Source organism: Maylandia zebra, linkage group LG8, assembly GCF_041146795.1.
Source record: "Maylandia zebra isolate NMK-2024a linkage group LG8, Mzebra_GT3a, whole genome shotgun sequence".
NCBI lineage: Eukaryota > Metazoa > Chordata > Actinopteri > Cichliformes > Cichlidae > Maylandia > Maylandia zebra.
The window spans coordinates 16,404,736-16,417,973 of record NC_135174.1 but is presented as its reverse complement, the minus strand read 5'-3'; the positions used below and the strand labels follow the sequence as shown (position 1 = coordinate 16,417,973).

General features: G+C 39.9%; 1 protein-coding gene across 4 annotated transcripts in view; it reads left to right on the top strand.

Annotated features, from left to right (window-relative positions):
• svild (supervillin d) overlaps positions 1–13,238 on the top strand; it is a 48,790-nt gene that overhangs the window by 20,186 nt on the left and 15,366 nt on the right. For 3 of the 4 annotated variants that reach the window (XM_076887495.1, XM_004567522.6, XM_076887497.1), the window contains exons 3-8: positions 2,145–2,179; positions 6,798–6,856; positions 8,737–8,834; positions 9,971–10,073; positions 11,212–11,792; positions 11,936–12,065. In XM_076887495.1, the coding sequence (XP_076743610.1) occupies positions 2,145–2,179; positions 6,798–6,856; positions 8,737–8,834; positions 9,971–10,073; positions 11,212–11,792; positions 11,936–12,065 (1,006 nt within the window). Of the gene's footprint in view, positions 1–1,804; positions 1,956–2,144; positions 2,180–6,797; positions 6,857–8,736; positions 8,835–9,970; positions 10,074–11,211; positions 11,793–11,935; positions 12,066–13,238 lie in introns of all 4 variants that reach the window. The other variant, XM_076887496.1, reaches the window with a different exon arrangement.

Genomic DNA, 13,238 nt, shown 5'->3' with positions numbered 1-13,238 from the left:
GTCAACGTGTGGGTAGCAAAGGTGATGTGTTTCTGAGACTTATAAGGTTGGTTGTTAAAAATGGGCTGTCCGAGATCAAACAATGAGGTTTACAAGGTCTACAAATACATGCAAGTCAGAGCAATGACCGATTTGGACTTCTGCAGCAAATCATTGTAGAGTCTACAACATAATCTACGCAAGTTGCCGTCACCATTACCAGCATTCATACTTGTGTGAGGTGCATTATGTGTTAATTACCTTGTGGTCCTGTCCTGATGTTTTATGTGCTGCCAGCCACAGCAGAAACAAAGTGCTGGGACTTTTTTCCTCCTGCGTTCCCACTCTTTGTTGTGGTCAATTTTTCTTTTCTTTTGTTTGTTTTCAAGAAACAAACATCTTCGTCCCTCAAGTTTTTCCATTTCTTTGTACAATCCATTGTCTCCATTCCAATAGTTTTGGCAATCTCCTTCCACAAATGAGCTGACATCTGTGAGTCCTTACATTATAATGTTATGATCATTCTCTCATTGATCCAATCAAAAACTGGGGCCCCAAAAAAGAAAATATAGCTGGGAATGCGTAGGAGGAATCAACGGTACTGAACAGGCCACTCAAAATAGTTTGGAGCTGTGTTGACTTGACGTATGGTTGCAGATCTACGAAGGCGCACGTCATGTTGTGACGGAGAATAGTTTCAGAGGGGTTCGTGGTTTGCTTACACACAACATAGGTTTTATACGTCTGTGTTAAATTTAAATCTCTGCAGCCAGAGATTTTTGAGTATTGCATCACTTCAGTTTATTGTTAACTACATAAATACAGGCCAAAGAATATATTGGCCAGTGTAGCATGATGTCTTCACAAAACTATCAGGAAGCGTGGCTGTTAAGAACTGACAAAAGTTTGTGTAGTAAACAAATCCAAGCCAAGAATTACTCATAAGAAACTGCAATAAAAAAACACTTCTGTAGTAGTTTTAGGCCCACAAATTACAGCAGTACAGGGAAAAGCGAAATAATACGGAGTCCAAGCCAATGTTTAAATGTTGTTTTGTTCCCTTTTGCAGCTGCATAGTGTAGTTGTAGCTCCTGTGCATGTAAACGGTTAACATTAAGTGTCAGCTAAGAAGATATACTGCTTACTTAATAAGAAAAAGGAGGAAACAAACATCCTTTATGCCTGGGTGTGGCATGCTATCAATTTTGGACTGATGGGCATAGGCAGCTTTCATAAACTGATATTTGATTATAGTATGGTACCTGGCACTTGCTCATCTGTAGCCATATTTGCTCAAAATAGCTTTAGGAAGATTATCAAATCCTGATAATAATCCAACTGTGTCAAGTCTGTCTTTGAGGAAAAGAGGGCTGGAAGAAACCAGCCAATTAATCAGCTTTATTTGCTTAAAACTACTACTTTTGCTTATCTCAGATTCCTTTTATTTCCACTATGCAGAAAGTATTTGGTGACAAATGTACACTGAAGGAACAACTGAACTTAAGAGTTTAGACTCTTAAAGTAGAGGCTAAACCCACACTCCCTCGTTCTCAAGAAGCACTCTGTGATGCAGTTAATTGGAAGAGCTTGCTGCTGCTTGTTTATAGTGTGAACTTTGAGGTTCACTTTCTCACAACAGTGTGTGGTTGCGGGCTTTTAATGAAGCACAGTGGGATGTACTTGAATGATGCATCTGAAATGAACTAGGGTTTGTGTAGCCTCTGCCTTCCCTCTCTCCAATAACCTTTGACCCGTTGCAGATGTCCTCCATTGTATTAAAGCATTTCTCCCCTCCTCCTGTTACATCACTGCTGCTACCCCACAGGCAGCTGCTGTCCCCATCCATTTTTAACGCCCATTACTTGGAAATGAATGGCCATATCTTCAGATGCAAGAAAGGCTTTGCTGTTATATCATAGCTGACACGGGAGTGGAAGAGCAGCATGAGTAAATGGATTTATGTCATATGAGACGCAGTAAGTTGCTTGCTGCAGTTCTTGCAATTTATTTTAGACTTAAGTGTGCATATGTGGACTATAATAGTGTATTTAAGAGGGATGTACATATATTTTGTGCTGTTTGCCAGCATCACTTGTAAAAAACGTGTAACTTCTGTCATCTCTTTATTCCATTAGAGATTGACCTCATTTCTCTCTGTCTCCCAGGCTGCTGGAAACTGATGACACAGAGGAGCCAAAGGGTAAGATGAACTCGTACTTTCACTGCGCTCTGATCCTCTATTGTTCCACACACTGCCTTATCACTAAGCTCATTCAAGTTCTATTACTCAGTGTGAAGGGAATACTGAGCTCATTGCTGATGTCAGATTACCTTCCTGATTTATAGACGTTGGCTTTTTAATACTCTTTTATCGAGAAGTGAAGAAAAATACATCTGAAATGTTCTTTGCTCAGTTTGTGGTTGATGTATAATTTAAAAAAGCATTGCTTTAGGTTTTCTAAACTGATATTTTTTCCAATAAATAAATAAATAAAATAGAGAAGCTGTTTGTCATTTACTTGATGAGACAGCTAACCAGCTAGCTTTACAAACTAAAGCTGTGTCCAAGGTGTGTAGATAAAACACAGAAACATATCTTACATACAAGTATAGTTACAAGGATTATTTGTGTCCACTGTGGAAAAGAAGCTACGGAGAAGTAATTTTTTATCTTCTGTTTACTTATTATTCTCCTCTAAATATTACTAACTGATATAATTGACAATATAAACAAGTTTATTAGCTGATAACCCTTTTTATACTTTATATCATCCAGTGGTTTTGTACTTTGAATTATACACTTTATTGTTAGCATTTGGGCTGCTGCCATCTGGAAGCTTCTATATTAGAATGAGAGGGTGGAGTGCTAAGTCATCAGCTAAATCAGCTAATGCCAGCAAACTTGGTTAGCAAGGAATTCATAAACCATTTATGTGCCTTAGCAGTGCACAGGCACATATACAGTCTTTGCTTTGATGCTAAGTATCAGACTGATAAAATACTATAATTTTACTTATTAAAACTGAAGCATAAACCTGTTTAGATGGTCTGTACCAAGCAGCACATTGTTTGTTTCTTTTAAGATGTTTTGTTAAAATGGTACAAAAGGCATCAACAGCATAAACACGGTCTGTAGGTCCAGTTTAGTGACTGTTGTTAGTGGATGTGAAAGACATACAGGAAGTAGGATGCTACCCATAAATGTAGTATAAATGCCACATTTTAAACAAAAACACTTTTTTCAAGTCTAGTCAAGTGGCTTTGTTATTTCAAGTAGGGCTGGGCGATATGACCCAAAATTCATATCTCGATATTTTTTAGCTGGATGGCGATATAAGATATATATCTCGATTTTTCTTTTTAAAGCCATAAGTTAAGAACAAAAAGAGAGTTCTTAGTCACACTGTGTCCCAGATGTCACACGGGCACTTTTATTTACATACAGCGTAGATATTACTCATAAATAAATTATCAGCATATATTAAATAATCATGGTCCATAAATAAAAGAAAATAATGTTGTTTTTGTGCATAACAAAAAGCTCACAATTGTGCAGTCAAAATGTAAACTAATAGACGCTGAGCATAATAACAAAGAGACAGATTTCACAGCTGCTCCACGTCTCTGAACAGGTGCCATTTGTGGTCCTTATACACACACTGTACGTATCACTCCGCGAGGCTCCTCCTCTGTAGCCGTAATTCTCCGACAATCCATCAAGCGGTGCAGCTCCGTAGCTTAGCAAAGTCATATTAAAACATTTTTTGACAGATTGCTGAGCGCTGTGTACCACATAAAATCGGTTCGCGGTCAGTAAGCACAACCAGAATTCATACATAAGGCGCACTGTCGATTTTTGAGAAAAGGAAAGGATTTTAGGCCGTGCAGCCCCTCTGGGCTGCATGTCGTTAGCGTGGTTAGCTCGCTAACACGTTGACGCCATCCAGCCCCACGCACGGTAACTCGCTAACGGAGATTTTCCGCTTTCATCTTGTCATTGCCTGCAGGTGAAGCTATGGGGGAGGCGGAGTTGTGTTCAGTGCAGGAGAGGCGAGGCCGAGTAACGTTGCGTAGAGACAAAAGTGGACGAAAGAGAGGCAAACCTGCGGCTCCACAAGTATAATTATAACGTAACATAGACTATATCGATATAAACGATATTGTCACATCTTATATCTCGTATGAAAATATATCGATATTTTTAAAAACCTCGATATATCGCCCAGCCCTAATTTCAAGCATGTGCAGTTGTACCATACACAGTGAAACGAGACAGCGTTTCTTCAAGACCATGCTGCTACACATAACAGACAATCAAGACAGGACTACATAAAGTGCAAAGTGTGCAAAAATTGCAAATAACCAGTGCAACACCAGACAGAACAGAATGATACAGACACAGAATAAAGAAATAGAAAAGTGCAAAAATCACAGTGGGTTGTGCAAAAGACAGAAACGTTGTGCAAAAGGTAACATGATGTTTAAAGGTGTGTTTGTATGACATTGTGCAGATAAGTGCTTGAGGTGTTTTAGTGTGGATGCATGCAACAATCTGTGACCATGCCTTTCTTTGTCCATGGTTGGCCCACTTACCCGTGTATTTCTCTGCTTACATGTTTGTTGTCCCTTCCGTTTGGTTACCTTGTATTTAGAGATAAGTGTAAGTGCTGGGTTAGACAAAGAAAGTAGAAGGTGAAAGTTTTCAGAATTGTGCAGTGAGCAAAACAGTTACTTTAGTGTTTCACAGCAGAGTAATGTTGTGTAGCATCTTATTGGCACACACAATGATCATGTTTCCTTGTTTTTTTTTAGTGCTTGAATTCTGGAAGTTAGCTTTAGATTTAATTAAAAGTTGTTATTTAATCATGAAAATCATATGTTAGAGAAGAGAAATGGAGCTAAATATATTCTTCCCATGATTGTTTTCATTTTAACATATAACAAATTTTAACCTGGACTTGCTCAGTGTAAAAGGTGCACTGCAGGCATAAATTATAAATGATAGCACTATTGTGTCCATAGTGTATTTGACTGAGGTGCACACACACACTGGCTATCACTGGTGTTGCTTTTATTCCCTGCACCAGCTGTAACTTCTCTCCAGTGAACTCGGTCTGATCTGTAATGAGAGGGTTTGAAATTTAAAACCCAGCATGAAACAAGCTGCAGGCAGTATTCTGCTGACTGTCTCAAACTGCCATATTCTTCAGTATTGAGTGACTTTTCTTTTCTGTCAACACCAACAGGACACTGAATCATTGTGTTTCCCAGCTAAATGTACCCCAGCTGGGAAACAACAGGATTACATGACCATTACTTATGTTATTTCAGTTAAACCATGTTATAGCTTTAAACAGCTCATTTCAATCTTGATTTTGGGAACAAAATATTCACAGAATAACATTAAAAAATGATATGTTGGCAGAAGAGTCGATTCTCAGGCAGAACACCTCTTGTATTTACATCAAAGGTTTCTCTGACCTCTCATCAAGTCAGTAATGCATGTATGCAAACAGCTAGCTGGTTCAAATTTAATACCTAACCAAGATGCAGCACTGTTGATACCCACATAATTATTAAACTCTACAAAATAGGTGATGCCCACCACAGTAAATACACTCCATTTGATGTTTGCTGATACTGGCTAAACATCACCTCTGCTGCAAGTTTGATTTTACAAATCTGATGTTTTGATGTTCCCTGGTATTGTAGTGTGATTGTTTACACTTGTCAAGCAGAAGGTTGCTGGTTTAATTCCAGACAGTGACAGAAATTTGCTTTGAAGTTGTGTCAGAGAGGCCATCTGGTGTCAAACATCTGGAGCTATGTGCTGTGGCGACCCCCAATAACAAGGGAGCAGCTAAAAGTAGTAGTGCCTGGCTGTTATTTACATTTGACCTGAGCCTTTGACCTGGGCATCAACAGTAGAACAAAGATCGCAGTCTTGTAAGAAACTCTACCTGACGAGTCTTTAAACTTCAGTGGAAGTTTTTTTTCCCTCTCTCTAGTTTGGATCTTGGATGGGTGATGATGTTAAAGACTGGACTAAAGTCAAAGCTATAAGAGTACAGTCTGAGTGGAGTCACTAGTCTGCAATGCTTAGCATGATTTAATTCAGATGATGAAACCCTATGTTCTCGACAGCAGGGGAGCTCGGAAACATAAATTAAAAGTGGAGCTTTATTTTTATTTTTTCTTTCATTGGAAACAGTGAGTTTGTCAGAGACGTGCTGTTATTTTGGCATAAAAATGTCACATTGTCGGGGCGATAAAAACAGATTTAGAGTGCGGGGATGAATTTAAGTGCGTTGACTTAAGAAGTGTGTGTTGTTTTGGAGTATTGTAAAATTTAATGATTTCCTTTTGTTAAGATTAGAAGATTATATTCTCAGGGCTGTTCTTGATTAAGGAGTTCACATGAGACCCAATTCTATTTCTCTCTAACGCATATGCTCAAGTAAACGTATTCCTCTCATCAGATGTTGAACTGTTGCATTATTGAAAGACTCGCTGAATTCACTGTGGCGCTTCCCACTGACTTTTCAGACTCCCCCTGAAGCCAGTGGAGCTCATGAGCCCTTTGACATGACTATTTTTTTTTGACCAAGAGAGAGATTGGTGTGTAATGCATTAAATTACCTGTTATGTCTACTTTTGTACAAGCTTTAAAAATGCAATGTTTTCTGTGCCAAACACACTGTCCTGAATCATTTTCCCTTGCATACACTCCCACTGATCGTTTTTTACTGCACTGGCATAAAGAAAGACACTTGTGGAGCAATTAATTCTCACTCTTTTATTCGCTGTGCTCATTTTAGTTGATAAAAAGCCTGTGGACTCCAAGAGAAGTGCAACTTCCAGCGTGTCTCTTTTTAAGGTATGGTATTTTGGTTTGCCATCTGTCTCACTTCATGCATTTGTCTGTTTGTATATATTTGCACTTGTTGTGGACACATAAATCTGTTTCTACTGCCTCGTTGTAAGGACCTGGCACCTTTTTAGGGAACAAACATCAAATCCATTCATGAAAATAAAAGGCTATGAGCTTTAGATGACAGATTGGAAATCAAGGTTAGGCAATCAGCTGTTCGTTTAGTGGTAGAACAGTTGCCGTATGTACTGCAATGTATGTGTATTTTATTTTTTTGGGGGTGCGTTTGTCTTTGGTTTATCCCTTTCAGCCCCCTTGCTGATTTACTCACAGCAGCTTTCCAATGCAGCTGGTGTGCACTCCAACTCCCCTCTGGAGGTTTGCACCATTAATAACAAATTGAGCCTTTCCATACAGCACAGAGATGTCCTGCACCTGGATGCATGCTTGGCCAAAGTCATGACTTCAGCTCACACAGGCAGTGGAATTGGTGGTGGAAAAATAAAAAGATGCACTCAAACAAAAATGTCGATAATGTCCTCAATCCTATGGGAGAGTTTCACATGTGTTCTTAAAATGAACTGAGTGTTGGTCTTTCCCAGGCTGCTAAGGTTTCAGAAGTGGTTAGGTTTCATGATGTTTGATGTAAATAGCTGTTCTAACTGGGCCTGCAAACTAGGGACGGTGCCAAGACTGGCCAAGTGAACCCAGATGGCAGCAAGTTGCTTGAACCAAAAAATTGCTGGGAAAGCAGCCTCTCTTTGGGAGCCCAACTGAAAATCACAGTACACCCCCACCCCCACCTCCATCCGTTCTTCTGACCTAGATCTGTTATTTTAACATGCCTCACTCGACTGTCAGCAGCAGTGACAGATGCCCATTTTCTGTCTTCACGTTTCCCTTATCACTCATTTCTCCTCCTGTTGAAAAAAGCAGGTGAGTCAGTGTCTCCATCAGAAGAGACAGAGTAGGAGTGAGGTTACAGCATGTCTTCCAGCTCGGATGGAAGCAATAAAAGAGAGATTCAGCTCATTTATACTTAGAATTTCCTGACTGAATTTCCTGAATGTATAAAAATCTGTTCTGCAGAAGGCAGCACATCCTCCCCGGTGGAAAAATGTGTTCCTTCTTTGTAATCAGTGAGCATCGCCTAGGTTGTAAGGAGCCTCTAATTCTCTAATTCGATGGAGTTTAATTTCCTCACTGCTGGAGATCCACTTATCTTCACCAGGTTACCTCAGGGCTCAGTAAAGTGTTTACTGACAAAGGTCCCACACAGCTGCAGGTTTTAAAGAAAAAACAAATCTGGCGATTAGACAGAAATATAAAGGAAGACATGTAAATCCTTTCACTTTTGCTTTCTTGGCAAGTTTGATGAGTAAATTGATGCTATTATGTTACAACACAACATATACAACCTGTTAGTTTACGAGCTTGGGTGAAGAGTTACCATAGTTCAGTCTAAAGGTAGTCATACTTTCTTAATGCTGTTTTATTAGCATTTAAAATAAGCACACGAGCAGAATTGGAAACAACACAACAAGAAACCTGCCTCAGCGGTTCCCTTGCATTAACATGAAAAATATAGCCCAGCTAATTCCTTTCTTTTTAATTCTCACACTGCACGTACACAGGGTGGATGAATATGTCATACCTGCTCTTTGACATCACATACTTCCTTTTATCTTTTTTTTCCTGGAACACCCTGTTTGCGTTGCAGGGGTTAACTGCTTTTCTCAAATAGAGGGAGGTGGAGCCACATTCATTTATTTACTTCCTATATCAAGAAATCCTTTACAGCTGCCGTAGGACTTCAGAAGTATGTGTTTAAAAACTTAAACCTAGCCTTTAAGATACTACTCCCTCCATTTTTTCTTTACCTGTAGGAGGTGGAGGGGATGGAAGATGGAAGCAGCGGCCGACAAGTTGATGTTAAAGGAAAGCATCAGGTAATCGACAGTGAGGAAAAGGAAACCTCTACGAGGTAAGCAATTCCAGCCAGGTCGAACGCTTTTATTAGATGAACGATATTAACCGTTTAAATGCTGTAGTGTCTTTCTTGTGGGCTGTGATACATTATACAGCACAACATTAATAGTTAGATATACCTTGAAACACGGTGACATGCAGGGCGAGCAGACTGAATGGAGCACAGAGGTAATTACAGGCTGTCTAATGTTGTAAACAGCTGCAGAGATAAACCAGATAAACCTGCAGGGCTTGCCTTTAATACTGCTCTGTCTTGCACGCACGCACGCTCGTGCACATGCATCAACACACAAGCACTCAGGTGTCAGTGGTAGCCACAGTGATTCAAACCAGATTGAAGTTAATAGCTACTGCAGTGAGAGCCACACTGTACTTAGCACTGTAACCACTGTGTGGACAGTTTAAGGTATAACTGAAACCATTCCTGGCCCTTCTGGTCCATGTGGAGTTTGAATGAATCCCACAAACTGTTCTCAGCTTCTCCCCAAGTCAGGAATTGTTTCAGTGTGTATGTGTGTGCATTACCATTTCCAACTAAACCTCATCACTGCCTGCAACATGTATAGTGAATAATGGTTAGATTCTTATTTACACCTGCATCTATATTTTTATTCTTCTTGAGTAGCTTTGCATGATTCAGATGATTTCAGGATGTTTTTTTCTCTTATACTGGACCTTGGTGTTGCCCCCTCAGATTAGCTGCTGTCTGAAACAAGTCTATTTAGGTCGTCACCTCTTTTCTGATTGGCTGCCCCTCACAAACAAAAGGTTTGAACAGTCCGGGGGCAAGCCTGCTGTGCTAACATGTCTTCTGTATGTAATCTCATATCTTCTGTATACATTATACTCATACATGCACATATTAAACATGGCTGAAGTTTCAAAGACATCAGACTACTGTTTCAAGAGCTTCTTAAGTTATAAATTAATAAAATACAAACAGTGAGAGTATCATCAGCTCCTTTTTATTACTGTGGATTCACCATGTAAGCTGTCACAGTGGCAGCCTTATGTTATAGTAAGCTTAAAGTCATATCAGTGTTGCCAGTTTAATCCAGCAAATTTATATAATGTTTAATTTTGTTCTAAGATCTTTGTGATTTCTGTCTTTTTTTTTCTGATATATTATAGGCTCCATAAACCTGATCCAGGCAAAGTCATGGAAGAGAAGGAGTCTGCAGACGAACCTTCATGGAAACAGCAACATGAGGACACTGCCACTACAGAGGAAAAGGTCAGCTTACCAAAATGAAAAATAATGCACTCATAAAACTGTGAAGGTATATAAAAATAAGAAGTGATTCTCATGAGTCGATAGGCAAACCTATAAAAGTGAAATTCTGTGAATTCTTTTCTGGGTTGTGTGTTTTGTGGTCAGGTCTCCATACCCCGGATATGTAAAATAAAGATAATTTTTAAAGTAAAAGGACCACTTTTCAGCCGTGTCTTTCTTGGCTCTAAAGAATCCAAAAGAACCGGATTTAATAATATCCTATTTCTAGACATCTGCAATTTCTAGTTCCAAAACTCTTTGCTTGGTTTTGTTTTTTCCTGGTCTGGTTTAGTTTAGTTTAGTTTAGTTTGTTTTTGTAAACTTGATTTATAAATCCCTCATCTGGACAAAATATTATAACGTGACCCAAACTGATTCTCGAAAGTAATCAGATGAAGTACACACACATACTTCTTCGTGTAAATGCCCACACACGTATCGAACTCTGGAGTTCATTAAAGGAGACCACCGAATTAGCACTGGACTTTAATCTTACACCCAGCTGGCTTTGCAGTCTTACTTCTTTGTGCGTCTCTTCCTAAATCAGCACCCTCTCATCACCTTTGACCTCTTAGCGTCTGCTGTCACAGCTGCTTTTGCTAAGTTATAGCATATTAAAGACATGATCATGCCTCCTCTTTTTGCAGGGAAGAAATTCATGGTCTGGCCTTGGAATTTCTAATATTTTCAAAAAGCTTTGCTTTCTGACACCAGTTTCTCTATCGGAATCTTTTCCTTATATTGCAAAAGACAAAAAACTCTTTCAGATTTGTTGACAATATCCGTATTTGATATGTTGACATTCTTAGAGGGGGGGAGTGAGGCTAAGTCATCGTCATATTTAATGTGACTCGCTAACCTTAACGTGGGAGTAGGTCACTGAAAGCAGTGAGTAAGCACTTGAATCTGTCTTTGTGTTGATTGTATTAGGTTGTACAAATATGGAGAAGAGAGGGAGAAAGAAAAATAGATTTTCACTATAAATGCCGAAAAACTGAGAAAGCTGTTAGATTTAAAAGTTGTATTTCTTTTCATATTATAATGGCTGCTAATAAAAATAAATTAAAAAATACCCTTCTGTGTTGTTTCCCCTCTACAGTCTTCCAGTCTCCACTCTGACAGAGCTCTCCCACTCAGCAGAAACAGAGACGCCTCTCCCCCTCCCAGTCCTCCCTGCCAGTCTGCCGCTGTGCTGAAGCGCCAAGACTCGGGGCCTCAAGGCATCAAGGGAATCCTAAAGAAAAGCCGCTCTACTAGTGTGGAGTCAGACCACAGCGACGGCTCCATGCCTGACCGTTTTCCAGCACAACAAAGTAGTGTCACCCTAAGCCACCCTCAGAGTGAAGACAACGAGGAGGAGGTGGAGGTAGAAGAAGAAGAAGAAGAAGAGCGGGAAGAGGTGGAGCAGCAGGAGGAGGAGGAAGAAGAGATGGAAGAAGAGGTTAATGGGGAAAATGGCAAAGAGGATGAGTCATTAACAGATGAGTTCCCAGACGGAGGGTGCATCAGTATCAACAGATATCAGAGGGGGAGCAGCAGCAGTAGCGGTGGAGGGAGCTATGAGGAGATGCGGAGTCCCTCCCCTGATGAGAGCCTGGAGAAGTCCTCCACAATGTCAGAAGATGTCGAGGAGCTCGAGAGCAGTTTGGATGGAAGTCAGAGCTCGTCATTCAAACAGAGGTCAGCATGTGGAGAAACATGATTGAGACAAAAAAAATCAATATCATGCATAAGATGGAAATTTAAACTTCTTTAAAATTACTGAAAGGTTCAGACTTTTAAAGAGAAGCAAAAAGGATTCATGTGTCTTGTTTTCTTTTTAGATTGGCTGAGCTCGGTAGAGAAGGTGAGAAGGACACACCGAAGAAGGCGAGGCCATCTCAGGTGCTCCAGACGTCACTGGCTGACCGCTTCAACCAGCTCCAAGATGCTGAAGGTGCCTGGAAGAAAAAGGTGAGTTTTTACTTACTGAACAAATATGTGATTGCTGGTCGCAAACTTGTTCACTTTGTAAAATTGCACCTCTACAAAACTTTATATTGGTCATTTTTGCTGGAGGCTATTGTGTTGGCAGGGTTGCAGGGCTTTTTCTTCACTGGGAAAAGGGTGGTAATGAGCAAAAACAGCCATATGTTGCAGATTACCATCAGTTTTGTGTAAAGGCAAAGAAAAGACTTGGCTGCGGACACATGTATTCCTTTGCTGAATCAGCTTGTTTGCCTGAATTGCTGCCAAAGAGGTGTGAGGTCAGGAGGGCTTGGCGGTGCAGCGGATATAGGAGTGGCGATGCTAAAGCCAGAGATCCAGGGCTTAGCTAGCCTGCCAGAGAGAATGAAGGACACACCTTTTACCCCTTGTAAAAATAAAATCCTACACCATGACCAAACACCTGCAAGCCTTCCAAGCTTATGCTTCCTTCCTTTGTTGGCTTTTGCACTCTCCTTTCTTCTTCACTTCTCTAAGTTAAAACAATAATTTCCTCCACAGGGTTAGCTTTTTTGTTCTTAACAGACTTTCATTTCTCAGAAATATATATAAACATCCAGATCATACGGTTTTGCACAGGTCAGTGTAAACGGTCTAGTAGATACATGCTAAAGCAACTGTCGTACTTGGCAGTGATGCAAGTTTATGCAGGTTTCTACACGCTCTTCTTTTCTACAAAAACATGACCACCCACACAAAGCAAGTATTCAAGTGGAAACACAAGACTACACCATACAAAAACCAGTCCACTGAAAGTGCTTGTACTGGATGATACTGCACAAGTGAAAAAAATCCAGTGTGTTCTGCATGGACATCCCCAAAATGGTTAAATGGACTCTTAAGATTGAAATGATGTCATATTTCTTTATATATTTTTATTTTTTATTTTTGGCTGGGTGTCTGTCAAGATCAGTGTTTTTTCTCGGGGGATTACTGGTTTGGGTTCATCCAAATATGTGCTAACGTTAGAACAAATCCAGGTCTGGAAAAAGCCACTTTATGAGTGAGTGCAAGCAGCCAAAATTTGAGCAAATCCCCAAATACTGAAGCATGATGTCATTTCATATTTGTGTGGTCTTTATTCGTTCTGATAAATCCATGCTAAAGCCATAAAAAAAATTTTTTAGTGTATTTCCAGTG